Source organism: Colletotrichum acutatum, assembly GCF_030867785.1.
Source record: "Colletotrichum acutatum strain CBS 112980 chromosome Unknown BDZ83scaffold_73, whole genome shotgun sequence".
Taxonomy (NCBI): Eukaryota; Fungi; Ascomycota; class Sordariomycetes; order Glomerellales; family Glomerellaceae; genus Colletotrichum; species Colletotrichum acutatum.
The window spans coordinates 86,220-106,040 of NW_026849067.1; the positions used below are offsets into that span (position 1 = coordinate 86,220).

General features: G+C 51.3%; 9 protein-coding genes across 9 annotated transcripts; 2 read left to right on the plus strand and 7 right to left on the minus strand.

Moving 5' to 3' along the window:
• Nucleotides 1-392: 392 nt before the first annotated feature.
• BDZ83DRAFT_582070 (alkaline-phosphatase-like protein) lies at nucleotides 393-2,352 on the plus strand (the record flags this gene model as incomplete). Its single annotated transcript, XM_060505519.1, has 6 exons — nucleotides 393-609; nucleotides 653-794; nucleotides 856-1,208; nucleotides 1,266-1,582; nucleotides 1,644-1,740; nucleotides 1,796-2,352. 6 exons carry the CDS (start codon nucleotides 393-395, stop codon nucleotides 2,350-2,352), a joined length of 1,683 nt encoding a protein of 560 aa, XP_060362912.1.
• Nucleotides 2,353-2,678: 326 nt separating this feature from the next.
• On the minus strand, nucleotides 2,679-3,509 carry BDZ83DRAFT_627877 (uncharacterized protein). Its single transcript, XM_060508664.1, has one exon. It carries the CDS (start codon nucleotides 3,111-3,113, stop codon nucleotides 2,808-2,810), a length of 306 nt encoding a protein of 101 aa, XP_060362913.1. The 5' UTR covers nucleotides 3,114-3,509; the 3' UTR covers nucleotides 2,679-2,807.
• Nucleotides 3,510-3,529: 20 nt separating this feature from the next.
• BDZ83DRAFT_627878 (uncharacterized protein) lies at nucleotides 3,530-6,125 on the minus strand. Its single transcript, XM_060508665.1, has one exon. It carries the CDS (start codon nucleotides 5,762-5,764, stop codon nucleotides 3,809-3,811), a length of 1,956 nt encoding a protein of 651 aa, XP_060362914.1. The 5' UTR covers nucleotides 5,765-6,125; the 3' UTR covers nucleotides 3,530-3,808.
• Nucleotides 5,921-8,628, minus strand: BDZ83DRAFT_782793 (uncharacterized protein; the record flags this gene model as incomplete). Its single annotated transcript, XM_060515569.1, has 9 exons — nucleotides 5,921-6,172; nucleotides 6,649-7,037; nucleotides 7,068-7,474; nucleotides 7,549-7,757; nucleotides 7,854-7,964; nucleotides 8,017-8,331; nucleotides 8,404-8,447; nucleotides 8,469-8,521; nucleotides 8,606-8,628. 9 exons carry the CDS (start codon nucleotides 8,626-8,628, stop codon nucleotides 5,921-5,923), a joined length of 1,803 nt encoding a protein of 600 aa, XP_060362915.1.
• Nucleotides 8,629-9,068: 440 nt separating this feature from the next.
• BDZ83DRAFT_627881 (uncharacterized protein) lies at nucleotides 9,069-9,534 on the minus strand. The gene has a single exon (XM_060508666.1). The coding sequence runs from the start codon at nucleotides 9,345-9,347 to the stop codon at nucleotides 9,171-9,173; it is 177 nt and encodes a 58-aa protein (XP_060362916.1). The 5' UTR covers nucleotides 9,348-9,534; the 3' UTR covers nucleotides 9,069-9,170.
• A 564-nt stretch (nucleotides 9,535-10,098) lies between these two features.
• On the minus strand, nucleotides 10,099-12,021 carry BDZ83DRAFT_653560 (cytochrome P450; the record flags this gene model as incomplete). Its single annotated transcript, XM_060510628.1, has 5 exons — nucleotides 10,099-10,232; nucleotides 10,349-10,807; nucleotides 10,866-10,886; nucleotides 10,944-11,581; nucleotides 11,684-12,021. 5 exons carry the CDS (start codon nucleotides 12,019-12,021, stop codon nucleotides 10,099-10,101), a joined length of 1,590 nt encoding a protein of 529 aa, XP_060362917.1.
• Nucleotides 12,022-13,104: 1,083 nt separating this feature from the next.
• Nucleotides 13,105-14,186, minus strand: BDZ83DRAFT_558664 (RTA1 like protein-domain-containing protein; the record flags this gene model as incomplete). Its single annotated transcript, XM_060503541.1, has 4 exons — nucleotides 13,105-13,275; nucleotides 13,355-13,432; nucleotides 13,469-13,912; nucleotides 14,028-14,186. Coding segments are annotated over 4 exons (852 nt in total), but the record flags the coding sequence as incomplete, so codon positions are not given.
• Nucleotides 14,187-15,206: 1,020 nt separating this feature from the next.
• Nucleotides 15,207-16,511, minus strand: BDZ83DRAFT_582065 (3-isopropylmalate dehydrogenase-like protein; the record flags this gene model as incomplete). Its single annotated transcript, XM_060505518.1, has 4 exons — nucleotides 15,207-16,070; nucleotides 16,133-16,228; nucleotides 16,295-16,384; nucleotides 16,458-16,511. 4 exons carry the CDS (start codon nucleotides 16,509-16,511, stop codon nucleotides 15,207-15,209), a joined length of 1,104 nt encoding a protein of 367 aa, XP_060362919.1.
• A 1,055-nt stretch (nucleotides 16,512-17,566) lies between these two features.
• Nucleotides 17,567-19,024, plus strand: BDZ83DRAFT_582170 (branched-chain-amino-acid aminotransferase-like protein; the record flags this gene model as incomplete). The annotated part of the gene is made up of 3 exons (XM_060505527.1): nucleotides 17,567-17,687; nucleotides 17,802-18,574; nucleotides 18,734-19,024. 3 exons carry the CDS (start codon nucleotides 17,567-17,569, stop codon nucleotides 19,022-19,024), a joined length of 1,185 nt encoding a protein of 394 aa, XP_060362920.1.
• Between the last annotated feature and the right edge of the window lie 797 nt (nucleotides 19,025-19,821).

A 19,821-nucleotide genomic window follows, 5' to 3' on the forward strand; every position in this document is an offset into this window, starting at 1 on the left:
GAGTTGCTGTCGCTATGTCAGTGCCGGATCTCGGCGGATCTCAACAGCGGGGTATTCGTCAACAAGCTGTTATTCTCATCAACGGGTAAGAACGGGGAGATAACGACCACATTCTCACTCCTTGTGAGAGGAGTCAAGCATGCACCATTCATAGCTGTTCTAGCCCCTCTCAAAAGAGGGATAATTGTCTCCGACGAGTGAATAAAGTGAATTGCGTCAATCCTGAGAGTAATCTCGCCATGTATAGGAGTGGTCACTAAGAAATGGTCCCCGTCACCCGTAGAGGAACCCTGTCGATTTTCCTAACTACCTCAGTCACTTGAAATAAGAGGCCGCAGTCGCAATTGAGCACCATATCGCTCACCAAGCTCTTTCACCAGCAATTACTCATCATGACGACTCAAAGGCCAAACTTTCTGATCATCGTCGCCGACGACCTCGGCTTCTCCGATGTCAGTCCATATGGCGGTGAGATCCATACCCCAACTCTCGACAAGCTCGCTAAAGATGGAATCCGCATGACCAACTTCCATACTGCATCGGCATGCTCGCCAACAAGATCCATGCTATTCTCTGGAACTGATAATCATATTGCTGGGCTTGGTCAGTGTTCTTCCGTTCATCCCAGGGCGAAGGCTGACGAACTCTCAAGGTCAAATGGCTGAACATATGAGGCACTTTGGAGATTATTTCAAAGACAAGCCCGGCTACGAAGGCTATCTGAACTGGAGAGTAGCTGCTTTATCTGAGATCCTGCAAGATTCTGGTTACCACACCATCATGTCGGGAAAATGGTAAGCTTATCGTATGCTACTTGGACGACGGCATAGGCGACTGACCTCGAGGGTTTCACAGGCACCTCGGACTGACAAAGGAGCTTGCGCCTTGCAATCGAGGCTTCACGAAGAACTTCACGTTCCTACCGGGCTCCGGAAATCATCATGCTTATGAGCCCCAGCTGGACGATGATGAGTTCAAGATCCCTTGTCTCGACACAGAAGGCCATTGGATGGATGACGATAAGTTTATCAATCATAGAACGGACCTTCCTGATAACTTTTACTCCACACGCTACTTCACCGATCGTATGATCAACTTTCTTAAGGAGAGAGACGAGAAGGAAAAGGAACAACCGTTCTTCGCTTACCTACCCTTCACTGCGCCTCACTGGCCCCTCCAGGCCCCACGGGAGGTGGTCAAAAGATACGGTATGAGCGGATCATAAGCAGGATCGTGATATGGGAGGTTGCTAATGGTTTCCTTAGCTGGGAAGTACGACGATGGCCCTGATGCATTGACACAGCGAAGACTGCAACGGCTGGTTGATCTCGGTCTTGTGGACAAGGACATTGAACATGCGCCGCCAGTGGGTGTTCTAGGTAAAGACTGGAACGATATGACGGAGTTGGAGCGTAAAGAGTCTGCAAGGAAGATGGAAGTCTTTGCTGCCATGGTGGATCTCATTGACGAGAACATTGGGCAAGTCATTGATCACCTTGAGGCCACAGGAGAGCTCGACAACACCTTTGTTTTGTTCATGTCGGACAATGGCGCCGAGGGTGCTGCCCTTGAGGCCATACCTGTAGGTTTAGCCGCGTCATCTACACCGCGTCGGTCCGATGTTAACTTTTGCCCTACCGTAGATGATGGGAGGAGAAACAACCTTTGCTGGAATAGTGCACAAGTATTATGACAACAGCTTGGACAACATTGGCGACAAGACGTCTTTCGCCTGGTATGGTAAGTAACCCCATCTAGTCTTCCGGTGATGCAATTCGGCACTAAAATCGATTAGGCCCGCGATGGGCGTGTGCCGCGACGGCGCCATCCCGGGGCTCCAAGTGTTGGATTACGGAGGGCGGCATTCGTTGCCCATGCCTAATCCGCTATCCGCCATTTCAAGCCAAGCCAGACGCTATCACGCATCGTTTCACCACTGTTATGGATATCCTCCCCACGATTTTGGAGATGGCTCAGGTGCAGCATCCTGGTACGACGTTCCGAGGTCGTCAAGTCGTTGTACCCCGCGGCAAATCTTGGGTGGACCACCTCACTTCCCCCGATTACGCGGCGCCGGACTCGACGGTTCACGGAGAAGACGTCCACGTCCACGGTTGGGAGCTCTTCGGGCTCAGGGCGATTCGCGAAGGCAAGTGGAAGGCAGTTTGGCTAAACAAACCCAGGGGAAAGGATGACTGGGAGCTATATGACGTGGAGAAGGATCCTGCGGAGATGAACGATGTATCAGACAAGGAGCCGCAGGTGATGCGGAGACTCGTCGATCACTGGGAACGGTACTATGCAGAGACCGGGATGACCCAGACACCAGAGTTCGCTATCACCAAGGCTTAGCAGGGTCTGAAGATCGGATGATGTCTTTAGGGAGTTCATCAGCTGCACCGCGCCAGGTATCATCGAGTTTGCTTCGCTTCAGGGGAAACAAAGATCCAGATCAAGATCTCAACTTTGCGAAGCAGCAGCTTCTAAAATCCTAAGGACATGTCCTAGGAGTTACCTATGCTTGCCATTGTGGTACCAATTAACTGTGCCCTACGGCGATTAATATTCGGAGTAATATACGCGAGTCATCAATGCACGGCAATATCCGCCAGGGGTGAGAAGCCACAAGCGTGGGGCGGGTTTCTTGTAAGTTGGTGAGATGGAATTCTGTATTCCCCCTGGTACTTGAATCATTTTCAATTGTTCTGTGGTTGAGGTTTGAAGTTGATCGAAGGGACGCCTAAACTCCTGACAATGACCTGGTATTGCTTCCCAAAATTTCCCATCCCATCCGAGATTTCCATCACTTAGCAGACCCATTGCAAGCATGTTTCCCCAGGCTTCGCGCACACGCCACACGGAGAGTTGCAGCATGTTGTTCCTGTCGGGCAAATGACTGAGCCGCAAGTCTCTGCATCGGCTGGTACGGTGCCGTTGGATTGGCAACCGACGGGGTGCTCCAACCGGAAATCGAAGACTTTGCAGTAGGAGTTTTCGGGGCAAGCGACGCCGGCGCAGCGATCTTGCGCGGGGTCTCCTTGCGGGGTCGGGGCTGGGGCGGCGGTGACGGCAATGGCGAAGACGCCGACGATAAGCGAGTGAAGGAACATCATTTTGATATTTGGTTTTGTTGGTAAAAGAATGACTGGCTGAGTTGGAATCGAGGGCTTTTGGGCTGAAAATGAACGAGTGAATGGCTTTGAAGAGCATCGAATCTTGTTCAAAATCAGGTGGCAACGTCAACCTTTATGGTTCAAAAGCGAAGGATTCAACCCCATTGTCGGCGAGCAGTAAGTTTGGCGCGATTCAGGGAACAATTATAGTTCATTGTTTGAGAGTGATTAAATGCCGGCGACAACTGGTTGTCTCCAGTTATATGAAAGGAATGGGCTAACTTTAAACAACGGCACGGGCGTTGACCAACTCACGGACAAAGCGTGTTATAAGGTCCGAGAACAGACCCTAAAGGCTAAAGGGACAGGAGTAAGCAGCACCCGGCATGTTCGGACGAGGATAATGAGCGCGTCTTGGCAGTTAAGAAAAAAGATGGATTAGATTAGCTACTGAGTAATTAATAGATTCATGCCTCAGGGGCAGCTAAGTTCGACGTTTCCCCCTTCCCCATTATACGTCCGCATTACTACGATCCTCCATGTTTCAATCTGTGGGGAGAGCTATCCAAGCCTCCTTCTATCACCATGTTATTAAGATGTTACTAGTTTGTCGCCGAGAGCTAGTGTAGTTGCGAGTGCCGGCTTGCTAGTTCGGGCGCCCCGTTCTCAAAGGGGCGGGATCGGCGGCAGGGGATTTAGACAGCAGGGACTGTAGGGGGGGAGACGGGCACGCAGATGGGTACGCCGTTCTTCTCTTTGCAGACGTAGTCGGGAATGCATTGGACGGTAGAGCAGCTGAGAATTCCGGTCGGGGCGGTGATCAATGAGACCAAGGTGGTAGGGTTGAGAGGAAGAACTGGGAGGGCGCGAAGAGGCAGAACCTTAGCGTTGATGGGCTCGCCCTTGACGCTGACGGGAGGAATGGCGGGCAGAGTAGGGACGACGGGGAGATCGACGGAGCCCGGGATGATGTCGCGAGGAATTGCAGGAATAACAGGAGCAGGCAGAACGACGGGAGCAGTGAGGGAGAAGGTGACAGGTGCGACAGTGGGAAGCGGGACTGCGACTTCGCGTTCGAGCAACTTCGCGGGAGGAGTCGGCAGAGCAGCAAGCAGGGAGCTGATGACAGCGGAAGCATCGACAGGCAAATCGCGCTCCAAGTTGAGCTTGGCGAGAGGGCTGGGCAGGGTAGCGAGGATGCTGCTGATAACCGCGGAAGCATCAATGGGCAAGTCGCGCTCCGGAAGCTTGGGAATGGCGGTAGGCAGAATAGCGAGCAGAGAGCTAAGAGCCGAAAGGTCAACAGTGGGCAAGCCGCGCTCGAGGTTCAGCTTCGCGGAAGGGGTGGGCAGAGCAGCGACCAAAGAGCTGATGACTGAAGCGTCGATAGCAGGCAAGTCCCGCTCGAGGTTCAACTTTGGAATGGCGGTGGGAAGAGTGGCAAGAATGCTGCTCAGGATGGTGGCATCGAAGGTAGACAGGTCGCGCTCCAAGTTCAACTTCGGGGTGGGAAGAGCGGCGAGCAGCGAGCTGAGGATTGAGGCATCAACAGCAGGCAGGTCTCGTTCGAGGTTCAGCTTCGGGGCGGCGGTAGGCAGAACAGCAAGCAGAGTGCTGAGAACCGAGAGATCGATGGTGGTCGTAAGGTCGGGCTCGAGGTTGAGCTTGGGGAGACTGGGGAGCGCATGGGGGGGCAGAGTAACCTCGACTGGGAGACTGGTGATGGCGGGAATGTCGCGCTCAACGACTACGCCGGGGGGGTTAGGAATAGCGATACCGGGAAGAGCAATAGTGTAAGGAGCGACTTTGACGGCTGGTAGTGTAGGAAGGGGAGGGTTAGCGATTGAGATATCCCGAGCGTGCCTGCGAATGGGGAGTGCGATGGAAGTCGAGGGCAGAAAAGGGAGCTCAATGCTGACGGAGGGAATCGCCGGAATCTCTCGGGGAATATTGACGGCGGGAAGAATAGGGAGGCCAGTGGCCTCAACGTTGACCGATAGTGAGAGAAGAGATGACAGGATTGGGAGGTCCCGAGGGATGTTTAGATCCGGGACCTCAACGGCCAATGAGACAGTGGAGGCCGGGACGGCAACGTCAACAGAAAGAGTCGGCAGAACCGGGAGTACTGGGGGTGCAAGAGTCGGAGCCGTGAGGCCGCGGGGGACGTTCAGGTCCGGAACTTCAATGCCCAATGAGATGGTTGAAGCTGGAATGTCGATATCGACAGACAAAGTCGGCAGGGCTGGGAGCGCAGGAGGAGCGAAAGTCGGAGCCGTCAGACGGCGGGGGAGGTTGAGACTCGGGAGAGAGAGAAGAGTAGTGGGAAGAGTCGGAAGATCGATGCCGGGAACGCCGCGCGGAGCGTTGACAGTAGGCGGGGTCGGGAGCTCGACATCGGGAAGAGTCAAAGAGAATGAGACTGGTTCGAGCTTGACCACGGCAGGATCAATGGAGTCGGCAATGCCAGCTTCAGCTTCAGGCTGAGGGGCGGGCGCCGGGTTGGCGGCGACACCAAGAGCCAGGACAAAGGTGGTAAGAGTGCGAATGGAAGCCATCTTGAGATGTTTGAACTGTTGATTCAAGGAACCTTTGCTGAAGATGTGAAGATGATGAAGTTGCTGTGGCGAGTGAAAAAGAAAAGACAGGACCATGATGGAAATCTCGAGTAACTTTATACTCGATACCTCAAGCTTCTCAGTGCTGCTGATTCCCGCGATATTCACAATTCGAACAACATGACTGTAGTTGATCGACGAATGCAGTCAATAGCTGGAATCAATTTTGCCGTTGTCAACAGCTCCAAAGACTCAAGAGTCGTCTCCTCTGTTGCCAGGCTTGAGCTGAGAGACAACAAACCTTTGAGCCATCAGAGAGACATATTCCCAACTGGTTGGATTCAAGAACATCCGGAGAAATGGCTTGAGACGGGAGAAGGTCTCGCCAGGTTGCACAAGGCCGTTACTGGTCAAGTAGGACAAGCCTAAGTCCGCCGATGTCTCAGCCCGATCAGAGACACGGCGTAGGCCCCTTTTTGCCAGTCCACCGGTAGTTCCCGTTAGCTAGCCACAAAAGCCTGCCCCAAAGGCGCAAGAAATGACGGAATCGCGCAGTTTTGATCGCATGCAGCCATGCTGAAGAATGCGGCAAATCTGATCGGGGATCGTACAAATGTCACCATATCGCGATGGTGGCGGTACCAATAACGCTGGTCAAAGTCTATGTGCACGGTGAGTGGAATTAGAGCAAAGTCTGAGCAACATAGGTAGGTTTTCATTCTGGAAACTCCTAGATAATAGGGTGGGATCGACATGGTGGAGGGCCCAGAGGCCAAGCAGGCGGGAAGCACGCAGGCACGCAGGTTACACAATGCCGGTATGGCGATCACTCGTGCTCCCATGGCGATCACTTGTAAGGGGAGGTTGCCTGATTTGCTGGCCAATCCAGCGGTAGAAACAGCTTTAAGACAATCAACCGTATTCGTCACAATCGCCGTGATCTCGAGGCTGTCCGCCCACTCTGCCCAAATGCCACTGACTGAGACAGAAAGGACATAGATCAAGCCAAGAGGGGGATTCTCCTCCGCCCATCTCCACACATCGGGATTTCCCGCAGTCAAAGCAAGCAACTTCCGTTCCCAGTATCCCGTCAAAGGCTCCTCGGGAAGCACACCAGCCAGCGGGAAGGCGTTGGGCTGTTTGCTGGCCAACACCCATTTCCATTGGCTGTCTTCCTTCTGGACTGCATAAGGCTTCAAGACATATCCCTCTGCGTCAAGATCCAACTCCCTGGTCTCGCCGTCTTTGACGCTATCTGCCTCAGAGGCGTTAAGCCCGGAGCCGCGTTCCAGCTTCCATAGTCCACTCCCGTCATCGGCTGTGGTCAGAGCTCTGCAGTCCCAGACCCCATCGTCGTCCATAGCAAGGCCTTGGCAAGCCAGTCAGACCCGCACGCTACTGTGAATTCTTTCGTTGGTGTTGAGCAAAGGCTGGCCCGTGTCTTGGTTCGTTTCCGGGTCCGTACGCATAAAGGTTCCGGGGTGACGGATTGTGGTTCCTGACCAGGTCTGGAGGCGGCTCGTCGGATATCGGATTTGGCCTAGTCCCCACGGCCGAGCGGTTTTCCAGAGCTCTTCTGCACTACCGGCGGGATGACGATCTTTCCCATCACATTCAGCCTCATCCCGATAGATGCTTGATGCCTTTACCGGACATATCTTGGGATTCGCCCACGGCAGTTGTTGCTTCGGCCGGAACCATGATGACCAGGAGCTGGGCACATAGGAGAATGATTGTCCAGCTGAGAACCGAAGTCCCTCAGTGAAAGTGTCTGCCATACGACCCGGGTTAAACTCTACACCAACACTTGATAGTTGATCACACATCCCTTGTTTTTTTGTCAGTTTCTGTCGGAAAGCATACACCATGACATGGGCTACATAAAAGCTAGAGTGATGCTGGCAATTTGTTGCTCATGCCATTCCCCGCCTACACCGGCATGGTTACCTGGGAACCAAACCTGCCGGAGATTAGTCTTGTTGCCCTCAAGCTTTCCCCAGAGTGCTGGACGGAATGCAAACCGGGGTTCGTCCAGAGACAGATCATGGAATGCGTTTTCTACGCGGTCGGATACCTGAGTATTGCTAAACTCCCACGTAGAGAGTCTATGTTAGCGGTATTCAATTTTGGAATCGTCACAGTAGAGTATAACTTATTCAACTGATGTTCCATGCAGGCCGATGACCGGGGCTGGGGGAATACCCAAGGCACCGACGGTATCCCACACGCCAACTGCCTTGACGTTGATCTCGTGCACGCCATTTGCATCTCCGTACGTGTGCCTTGAGAGGCCATTCTACATCCTATCAGTTTCATGTCTCGGGGAGAGGTGCTTCAGCAGGATATACCTTCGAAAGCCATTTCTCATACCGTGATTTCCGATCCCCCTCCCATTTAGCCCTTGCTGCCCCTTTCTCGCCATTGTAGGAAAGTACTTCCGGGTCCGAGAAGAGACTAGGATCATGGTCAGAGTCGCCCATGTTCTTATAGTCTTCAAATATGGCGTAGAAATGGTCCAAGCTCATGGGAGTTAGCAAGCCGACTGTCGCAATCATGTCGGCAACAGAGCGCGCCGTGAAGGCGCCGCGAGAGAAGCCTATGGGGATGATGTCGTCTCCATCGACGTAATTAGTACATATGAAATTGTAGACCTCGCGAATGGCCTACATAAAGCATTAGCTCCCCATGAACGGAGACTGAAAAGTCTAAATGGACTTCATCTGGTCTAGTCCAACCCCAAATAGTCCACCTGTGAATTTTTTCGACTGCACTGTCTGAGCTGCCGACACCAGGATGATACATGATGATTTGGTGGTTCCATCTTGACAGGTTCGCCGAAGGACCCGAGATAGCCTTTTTACGTTAGATTGCGGCTCAGCGCTTTGCGTGCGGTTTAGCTGACGATGAAGCTGGTAAGGAAGACAAAGGTCTGTTTACCCCCTGCTGCCTAACGAGTCCATTCATGTTCCATCGCAACAAACAATCAAGCGCTTGTGAGCACCACGAGGGGTAGAAGCTATTTTCTAGGTGCAGGTGGGCATTGATTTTCGAAGGTGATCTTTGATTGACTTTGCGAGATAAATAGAGATCCAAGGTGTTCCGATAACGCGGAGTTTGTGCACGGCTCCCAGCCTCAAGGTGGCAGGCAAGGGGGTTCAGCTTGGCCTTCATACCAGGTCTTAATGTGAGTTGGTGGCTGTCTCACTGCATACAGCCGCAGCTGGAACTTTCAAGTAACCGACCGGATGTTAGCTCTAACAATCCCTGCGATGTTGCTGATGGCTCTAGAGACAACAATACATTCTTCGTGCTTGGGTAAACAACGTTTGAACATACTAATTATTCGGTACTAACAAAGCCAGCGAGGAGAGAAGCACACGTTGACGTGTGACTAATGTCCACCTGACGTCGAAATACATCATTTCTATTTCTAATTTCGCCAAAAACTGCTATGCAACGAAAGGCCGTTCTTGGTGAAAAACCAATCGTCACTGGGTATGAGTCAGCATGGAGTTCTCCAGACGCCACAGAGATAGTCGCTCATTTTTGCTCTGCAACCTCGAATAGCCTCTTTCGGGCATGAATGAGTCTGCAAACAAAAGTCGAGTGTTCGGCGCGTAAACTTTATTCCCATGGCCTGCGCAAAATCCGATCGCTCAAAACTCTCTAGACAGACCATTCAAAAGGTAGACCGACGAGGTAGGGCCGTTGCTTCAGGAACTCTTGACATGCATGGACCTATGTTTTAGGCCGATGGTAGTTGGTCCTGATGTCAAACTCACCGTATTTATTATGGTAGGTGCCCGCGCGGCCATGATCGCAAGCCATCCAGCTCGGCCACTCTTGCATCTTATAAATGCAGGCATAGTGAGAATTGTTGAATGATCACAGGAAGCCTTCCCTGTATGCATAGTTTGATAATGCCATCCCAGCTAGATCAGCCTACTCTAATACAGAGAGAGGACTACCTTACGTGACACCATTCTACCTGTTATGGTATAGGAGATGATCAGTGATAGAACCCCAAGATTCCCAGTTCTTTGCACTTCTGATGTTAAGAGCGCAGAAATATTTGCGCATTTCGGAGCAACCCTGTACTTCTTTCAACTTGCAATCAAGCTTTAAGTCCCTCGTGAACTTTACACAGAAAACATAGAATACGTGCTCATAAAAGAAGACTTCAACAAATTGGCATACGAAAGCTTTCTTCAACTAAGCATATTGAAAGTCATTGCCCACGGCGCTTGATTATCTTCAATTCTTTTTTAAATACGAAAAGTCTTGCGCAACCAGCAATTCTCAACTACTTTGAAGCCAGATTGCATCAAAGAGAGGATGCGATAGGTAGCCAACCAAATATGCGAACCGATCTTAGGTAATAGACCTTAGTTGAGAGAATGCTTCCAACTACGATTCCTCCGTTACCTACTCTATGCAGCAATCGGTGTCATCAAGACAAAGAGTTCGTCTTCCAGAGATCCAGGTGTGTGACGACCGTAGGTCTCAGGGCGGGCAATTTGGACATTGAAGTTGGAGAACAGACCAGCCAAAATGTATCCAAACACTAAGATCGAGTTAGCATCTTGCTTGGAAAATAATATGAGCAATCCACTTGAATGAGATCATCAATAATTCAGGGCGAGGTTATTTACATGTTTGCTAAAAGGAGAGATCACTTACGATAGTATGTCAGTTGTGTTCCGATACAAGCTCTCGGACCGGTGACAAAGGCCCAGAGGGGGGGCATATCGGTCCTTTCTGCGCCATTCGGGTCCAGCCAGCGTTCAGGAACCCAGGCGTTCGGCTGTGTCCACATCTCCGGGTTCCGGTGCAAAAACCATTGGAAACAGTTGACCCGAGTACCCGCTGGAATACCGTCGACTCCTGAGATGCTCACAGATTTATCGTGAGGTGTGATGCGTGGTAGCGGGGTGCTGTTGGGTCTCATACGCAGAGACTCCTTGATGACAGCCTGCAAATATGCAATTGACTCAATAGTTTGAGGCGAAGGCAGACTATCAGCGTCACTGTTACCGACTTGGTTTACGTGCATTCCGAGTCCGGCAACCGCATGCTTCAACATTTCTTGCTGCGCTGGATTCTGAGCAAGATAGTAAACCGCGTAGGCAAGAACAAGGCCTGATTAGTCAGGTCAGCAGGTAAAAATAGCTTGTTGGGAGAAATTGCGAAAACTTACCAAAGACCTCGCGAGCGCCGGCTACAACAAACAGAATATCGTTAGCAACAGATCATTAAAGGAGTTGGGAAACCTTACACATGTGATCAAAGATTTCACTGGCGATGGAGATTCTCGATAGCTCTTCCGACGCCTGCATATCGAGGAATTTGCCGTCTTTTAAGTTAGACATTGCCTTTCGTAGTTGATTGTACACGACTGGGATGTCTTCTGCAGCAGGCTGCTCTCCGTTCTGCATGCGTCGATAGACTGCTTCAGACCTGTCGCAATGCTCCAGCATCCAGTTCTCAATCCACTCGGTCGATTCATAGTGCTTACGAGGCATCACATCGAGTCCGATCTTACGAAGCCCATGATACAGTTTGGGGAGTTCCTGAAGCCAAAACCCCTGGGGACTGTATCTGTTCTCGTAGTGCTCTAGCCATTTCTCTGTCAACTCAGGGTTTCGAGTGAAGTCGGGACCGCTGGAAAGACCCAAAATGTAACAGTTGAGCATGTCCAAACCTGAGGCATAACAGAGTCTCAGAAGCTCTACCGGTTGTCCGTGTGCAGAGTGATGTTGGAGAACTGGGATGAGACGTTGGTACATGATGTTGTGAGTCACTTTGCTCAGCGTTTCGGAAGCAAAGAGTGTCGTCTTGGAGTAAGACGAGGAGACTCGTCGGCGGCATGCGGCATGGTCTGCTCGGCTCCGGCTGGCAAAAGAGTTTCGCTGTCTAAAACACAGGTAGCTCAGTAAGTCAAGTTGCCAAAACCTGAGGGAATCAAGACTTTGAGAGTGGGATTGAAAACTCGTCGAAATTGGCGTCAACACTTACCCATAGTATTGGAAGAAGTCGAAGTATCCCGGCTTTTCAAACCCGGCGTTGTAGACTTGACGAACGCCAGTCTCGTAGTCGCTGATGCTGATCTCTTGCGGGGCAACTCGTACAATTTTGCCCAGCCTTTCATGAGCTGCAAGAACAGCTTTCAATTCCTTCCCATGGTAGCGCTGCCAAAGAATCCAAACGGGACTGAAGGAGCAAGTCCAGTGAGCGGACGGTACTTTCGAAAGACCTCCCGTGAAAATTATGTACAAAGTTTGGAACAAGAAGGCTCCAAGAAGCAAAAAGATAGCCACGAAGGGTAACGCCGAGCCGAGTATTAGGAAAGACATGTCGGCGGTCTTGGATGGTATCGATGCCTTGGTCCAGTCTTCGATGACCTCTGACTAACTTGTTGACATGATAGTCCTGTTTATTTAGACACATGTTGACCTATTCTGAACAATGACCATTCTCTTCCGCTGACTGTGCATCAGCGTCGACCTGGAGGTCTCCGAAAGCTATTGCGTGAGAATCCAAAACTTCAGGCCATGATCAGTTCCTCACATCAGCACGTTGTCTACTTCTCGTGTCATTCCCGAGATTCGGGATGACATGCATGCACAGACAAAACTCAAAAGCATTGACAGATCCACCAGGGGTGCCCCCTCCTTGGGTCTTCGAAATATGCCAGGATCGGGATCCATTATCCATATGCAATGTCAGCTACGACGTGTATTCGTAAGAAGTCTGGAATCTGCCGCCGACATGGATAGCCTACGTTGCATTAAAAGTTGTAAGGAGAGCGCCAAGTCGTAAGAGGGAGCGAAGGACGCTGGAGAAAGATCCATTCTAAATGCGGTGACGGTGTTTTCAGCGAGCAACAGTAACGGCTGTCATGAATAAGCGGACTATGGGTGTGTTTTTGAAACTGAAGTTTCTGTGGTAGATTACTTGTTTCGCTGGTGGGCGCAGGTGAGTCAGATCTCATTCTATCGATGAAGCGGCTTTGAGCTTCGTGGCCAGTCTATCTACGTTTTAGGAAGCTGTGTTCTACGGGTGGTATGGACGAACAGCGGATAGAAGCGTCGGAAAGAAAGCCAAAAACAGCAGGCAACCTTGTACACATGAGTACACGTACACAGAGATGTTGATTATCTGATAAATGTGAACAATTGTGTCCTGTCATAACTTCTTGGGTTCATCATTCATCTGGCGTACCTAGCGTAGTCTGCATATCGCATGGGCTCGTGGTTCTGCCCATCAATCAGCCCCATCCCATAGCCATCCGGTTCTGCATCAGGTACCTCTCCGTATGTCTTCATCTTTTTCCGGTCGTTCTTGATTCGTTTCTTCTCTTCCTTGGCTGCCTTTTTTATGGCCTTTTTCTCCTTCTTCTCCTTGCGCTTCTGTCGACACCCCTTCCGGGGGAATTCGCTGTTCGTACCCTGAAGGACTCGGCCGGGATGTATGACGGCGAGTATAAGCAACGCCAACATCATGGGGAAGGCATCTAGGGCATATGCGTATGCTTCCGTGAAAGGTATGGGGTTCTCTTCAGGAGTCATGCCTCCGGTAAACTCCACGAGACGGAAAATGATCCGGGCCTAAGCGTGCCAATGGTTCAATCGTCAGTTAAACTGCACCCGCAGGATTCGCAAAGGGCAAGATGAGGGTAGGACTGACCGTGATTGCAAGCAAAGCTGCATAAAGTGCGAATTGCAGGGCCTTCCAGTTTCGTCTCGGCATATAGCCTTCTTCATCCTCGCGGTCGTACGGACCGCCTTCCAATCCGTACACATCTTCTTTGTTCATTCGTATGGCGCGGTAATGGAAGCGAGCCATCAACATCAAGAACACCACAATGAAACCTTCTTGAACCCCCATGCCGATGATGTAAATCTTGACACCTTTCGCCCTTGTATTAGGCTCTACTGTCGGGCCAGCCATGACACCTCCCGTGGCCTGCACGATGAATGTGGCGATGTCAGCAACAACAAAGATGCGCCCAAGCCATCTTGCCGGAATGTAGCAAACTCGAGGCTCCCCGCCTGGTCGGAAGAAATAAACCATTCGTGCAAACGTCATGTACACAAAGGCGTTCAGCCATACAGGAGCCAACAGGAATAGCACCTGATGGCCTGTGGCGTACCCTTGGGCTTGTTGATCTTGCGAGCCATATGCGTGAAGAATGAATGCACCCATCTCCCAGCTTGCCGCCATAAGAACTGTCCATGTAAAAGGCTATGTGGTGATGGATGTTAGTATTCATACTTTTCCAACTTATTCCGATGGTTTGCGTTGCTCTTTGTGGAAGGAGAAGAAAACCTGAAGGAAAGTCTCGGATGTATCATCTTACCTTTCGGTACCATATCGCTTCGATTAGATGAATTAAAGTCAGAACACCAAAAATCGAAGCCGTTGCAATCGCGGGTGTCAACTCGGGATGGAAGTTGTAATTTGAATTGCAGGCGTCCCAAGGAACCGCTCCGTTCGGTCCCGGCACCGCACTCGTGCAGTCTGTTCTCGGAGGATCATCATCGCCATCGTCCCGAATTGTCAGCGTTGGTGTTGGGAACATGATGCTTGCTTTGGTAGTGTCAAGGGGGAAAAGAAATGGATGAGGGTGAACAAATACTAGTCTTTACAGCGAGTAAACATAGGAAGATATCCGATCTGGTAATCGATGGATCTAGAAAATGTGAATGTGATGTTCTCGCGCTCGATATTATTGATGAATTTGTCAACCAATTCCTTCAAGTTGGCTTCGATATCCAACTTAAGGATGCTGGGCACTAAAAGACTATCTCAAAGCGGCGTCAACTACATTCCGAGAGTTTAGGGTGCCAAGGCTGGTGCCTAGAGGAAAGCAAGTTGGTCGACCTCTGTGTCTCGCAAATGACGCGTCCTCCCTCCAGCACCGCCGGCGACTCGGCATGATCGGCCCTCCATCAACCCTCCGAGGGTCACGTCTAAGCGGGTCTAGTTGTAACAGACCACTATCCAACCAACACGAGAAACGTGTGCAACAGGGATAAGGGGGTCTGAAATGTGACGACGGTCAGCGAATTCCTGAGCTTTTGTGGTGACAATGCTTCCTTTTACAGAAGAAGCTTTGACAAGTCATTGGTTCAAGTTGGTTTTGACAAGAAACCGGACTCTGGCTGGGCGATCACGCCGTCTCTTGATCACGCCAACCTGTGTCTGTTGACCTAAACCATTCCCCTACTCTGTGTATGTACTAAACTTGGAATCATCGTCTAAGACCCGATCATCGAATTAAGCTCCTAACAATACAAAAGACTCGGTGTACCCGTACGTTCTTTTAAAAATAGAGTCAAAAGTGTCAAATCTTTTCAGATGGTGTCCATTTAGGTAATATAGTGCAATGTAACCGCGCGGGAGCAAATTTCTACCCTGCCGTGCCTCCGCCTCTTTGTCTAGTCTATGAATCCTCGATTGCAATACTCGCACCCATGTCTGATACTTCTTGGCGCTAGCCATACCCCTTGGCTCACAACTACTGTGCCTCTCCCTCTCAAGGAAGCTGGGAAATGATTTTGACCACCGCATCGCCAAACTGGCTTGTTGTCGCCGTGCCCCCCAAGTCCGAAGTCCGGACACCAGATTCAATGGCATCGCTAACAGCCTTGCAGATAAGATCAGACGCTTCGGGCATGTTAAGAGAGTAACGGAACATCATGGCAACAGAAAGGATCATGCCAACAGGATTTACCAACTGCTTTCCGGCGATATCTGGCGCGGATCCATGAACTGGCTCGTACAAGCCCTTGATCATGCTGCTGCCAGATTGCGGTGGGATACCTCGTAAACTAGCGCTGGGGAGAAGACCAATGCTGCCAGCAATGGCGCTTCCTTGATCACTAATGATGTCACCGAATAGGTTGCTCGTCAACACGATGCCATTGAGCTTGGTTGGGTTGCAGGCCAGAGTCATGGCAGCACTGTCCACAAGCTGGTGCTCGAAACGGACATCGGGGAACTCTTTGCTCAAGACGTCGGTGACGACGCGACGCCAAAAGCTGCCGCAAGCTGCGAGCACGTTTGCCTTGTCAAGACTGATGACGGGCTTAGGCGGAGTTGATAACCTGGCCAGATTGCCAGCCAACCGCGCGGCTCTCGCTACCTCTTCATAGGTGTACTGGTCCGTATCTTTGGCAATGAGATCGCCGCGCTCTCGGTGCCCGAAATAAATACCACCAGTAAGTTCGCGAACGATGAGAATGTCGGTGCCTCTGCAGATGTCGGCCTTCATTGGTGACGTGTCAACTAGGGACGGGGCGGGGAAATTGATCGGACGTAGGTTGCCGAACGCATCCAGTTCGCGGCGCAGAGTTCCGAGACTCGCGGCTTCAACGGATGGAACCTGTCCAGCCCATTTCTTTGGAGCTCGTGGTCAGCAAGACGGTTTGTTGAGGGTAGTTACTGGTATGGGTGTCTTACAGGGCCACCGACTGCGCCTAGCAGGATTGCATCGGCCTCCTTTGCATCTTGAAGAGCTTCAGGAAGGATCGGCTTTCCGTGGAGATCAAATGATGTCTGCGACAAAAAGGGTTAGAAAGCGTAAGAATACGCGGTTTGGCAGAAACCTCGATGTCGACATACTCCGCCTATGGGATGATGCGTCAGGTTGAACTTGATTTCGGGGTGGCGGAGGGCTACTTCGTGAAGGACCTTGAGCCCCTCAGACATGACCTGCATTTATGATTAATGACAGGACTCATCCACCTCAAAGGGTGTGTGGGTGACCTGGGGAAGTTGAGCATACCTCTGGCCCAGCGTAATCTCCGCCAAAAACAACAATCTTGAACGTAGTAGACATTTTGACAGATTAAAATTTCTCGGTGGTTTGGCTGAGAAGTTAGATGGGAAAGCGATTGCACAGGATTGCTGAACCTTCATGAATGAGATCTAGATCGCGTATTCCTTCTTCAAGTATACACATGGCGCCCAACTGAGTTTGTCCAGTCTCATGTTTGATGTTGCAATTGTTTCCTTCGAGCCGAGCTCGGCCAGACATAACTTGGGGGTTCATGATTTGACGGTGCTTGCCTGCCGGACAATGCATTGGAGGTAAGCAGTTCCAGTGACAGAGAGAGAAGACTGTGCATTCAGGCTGAGGATGTGACGGGAATGCGAATCTATCCGAAGATCAGGGGCTCACCCGCCCTGCGAGTATGATGTTTTTGCTGACCTTGCATATGGCCCTGGTCCTGGCTGTTGACCGTCTTACGATGTCCCAACGAAGAAACAAGGGTCCATTAGCCTTTTGGCCCTGGCGCCCCAACATGACCCCCTTCGATTCGGTCAATCGGAACTCAGCGGCAAGACAATACTGATTATAGGCCTCCTCCGTGTGACCGTGTCACAAAACCCCGAGAAAGTTTAAATTCCCAGGCCCACACGGCTGTCCCCAACGCAACCACGGAGCAGCGCCTGCTAAGGGACTTTGCATACGGCACAGCTAGTCAAGACTAAAGACGGGCTCAATGAGATACTGTGGCTAGAGTATTACTACTACGGATAGTGGCGTTCCAGATGCGCGGGACTTCGCGTTGCAAGACTCCCACAGCTGTATGGTCAAGCGGTAAATGTTCTAGCTAGAGATTGTGGTCAGACGCTGACGGTCAGCTGTGGAAGATAACCAACTTGAGAGCGCGGATTAATGTAGTTAGCATCTCGTTATCGGAACCGGGAATTGTACCTAGTTCAATAGAGCCGCATTCGAGCATGATTCAAATGGGGACTATAGTCGCTTTGGTTAACCTCCATCGTTGAATTGAGCTGTTATTCTATTGCAACAATTTCTCTGCAGTGACTTATTCTACCGGCTGTCGGCACCACAATCCTCGTTTTCGTTACGAGATACCTACTACCATGGGCTCTATTCCCGCATGTTCTTCAGCGCCTGGCGAGAGCGAGAGCGAGATCCTCGTCGCAGTTCGTCCGCCGAAGACGAACGTAGACTGGAACAAGATCGGTTTTACGCCTTTCCAAGGTCAGTCCATTTGTGAATGGGGTCACTGTGGTCTGATGTCAACCAACATGGAGCAACCGATGACACCCGTTAAACGAGCTTTTGGGTTGGATGGGTGGTAATAACAGTGCTTAGTAAACGGCCACATCGAATGCACATTTACAGCAAAGTCCGGCACCTGGAGCCAACCGCGTTGGGTACAGGAGCCTTACCTGAAAGTTCATGGCCTATCCCCGGCGCTTAATTACGGGCAGCAAGCCTTTGAGGGGCTACGCGTCTTTCGCAGCGAGTCAGGCAGCGTCCAGCTTTTCCGCCTGACAAGCCATGCGGCCCGGTTCGCGCGCTCTGCCGCTGCCGTTGACATTCCGGCCGTCCCGGTCGACTTGTTTGCCAAATCGGTGCGTTTGGCCGTTCAACTCAACAGCGAATTTGTACCTCCGTTCGAGGGTGGGTGCTCCATGTATGTACGTCCAGTCGTCTTTGCAAGCAGCCCGACGATGAACATGTACACGGCGGAAGAGTACACGTTCGCCGTCTTGGTCACGCCGGTCGGGCTGTTGTACGGAGTAACGGGTCTCAAAGCGTTGGTTGTGGAGGGATTCGACCGTACGGCGCCGAAAGGCACCGGCGCCTTCAAAGTCGGTGGGAATTATGGGCCCACCATTCCGATTATGGGACGGGCTCGAAAGCAAGGTTACGGCTTGACGCTCCACCTAGACGCCGAGACGCAGTCCTTCATCCACGAGTTCTCTGCTAGCGGCTTTATTGGAATCAAAGCAGAATCTGCGGAGACTGGAGCCCCGCCTACGATGGTCATACCCAAAGACGAGCATATCCTTCCAAGTATCACAGTTGACAGCGTTGGACAAATTGCCCAGGAACTTGGATGGAAGGTTGAGAAGCGTCCCGTAAGTTTTGAGTTTCTCGTTTGATCCACCATCATGAGCCATTTACTCCCTTCCATTCCTCTCTTCAACGTTTTATGTGGGGGAGGACCGAGATTTTGGCGGAAGTTTTTGAGTTTCATGGGAGATTATTGCTAATAATGTCCGGCGCCATGGCGTTAGATCCCGTTCACTGAGCTTGGGGACTTTTCTGAGGTCTACACCGTCGGCACCGCATCATCGCTGGTGCCCGTAAGCGCCGTTGAGCGCGAGTCGACTGGCGAGCGGTTCGCGTTTACCGTCGATGCGCAGTCTCCGCAATCCGCTTATGCCAGGTTGACAGACAGGTTGCAAGGAATCAAGCGGGGCCTGTATACAGAGCCATGGGGTTGGGTGGAAGAACTCGATGGCGTTGCTTTGCGCAATGACATTGAGCGGATCACCAACACTGGGTCAGTGAAGTCTCCGGAGTAACTTTCGGTACCGAGGTCTTGAGACGGCAAACGACTCACGTTTTTTGTTCTTGGATTTGTAGGTATCACACGAAGCGGATAGACCCCAACTGTGGCCAGTGGGCAGAGTTGGATAGAGTTGCGCATTGCTCAAGATAGATTGATTTCCCAGGCCCATCAGGGTTATTCCGCTCAAGATACGCAGTACGAATACGTATGGGGCTTTGCTGTGTGCTTTCGTTTCTTGAAAACCGGGCCAGTAGGCGTCCCCTTGAAACCTACCAAGGAATGCTCCGTGTTGACTCCAGGTGGAATCAATAAGTAGGGCACTGGGCAATATATCGTGATTTCAGGAGATGGATCCACGAGTAAGATGCTCGAGCTACGGGCGTGTTCATTTTGCGGGGATCTTGAGGACTTGTAGTATTACAGCTGTCCCGCCTTGGATCTATAGTTGTGTTATGATGCTTTCGAGTGACAGCGCAAACATTACCCAGGAAGGGTATCCTAGTCGTTGAGTCGGTGAACCCACTAAACACGGGCAAGCTTACTAGAAAGTCGGTTCTAGAGCAGGTAGCCAAGCGTTGCAATGCTCCTCTACAGACATGACTTAGGCCAATCATTGTACCATGGGTACGATGCGATCGCATATTCGGCCGCTGTTTCGCAGGTTCCCTCACTTGTAGAAAGACATATCTTTGCTACAGTACCTCAGGTATTGGCGATGTGGGATATGGTTTCCGATGAACAGCTGTTGTATTCGCTCGAGTCAGTCACCCGCCTACATCGTACCACAGCTGCTTGCGATCAAGAAATGCC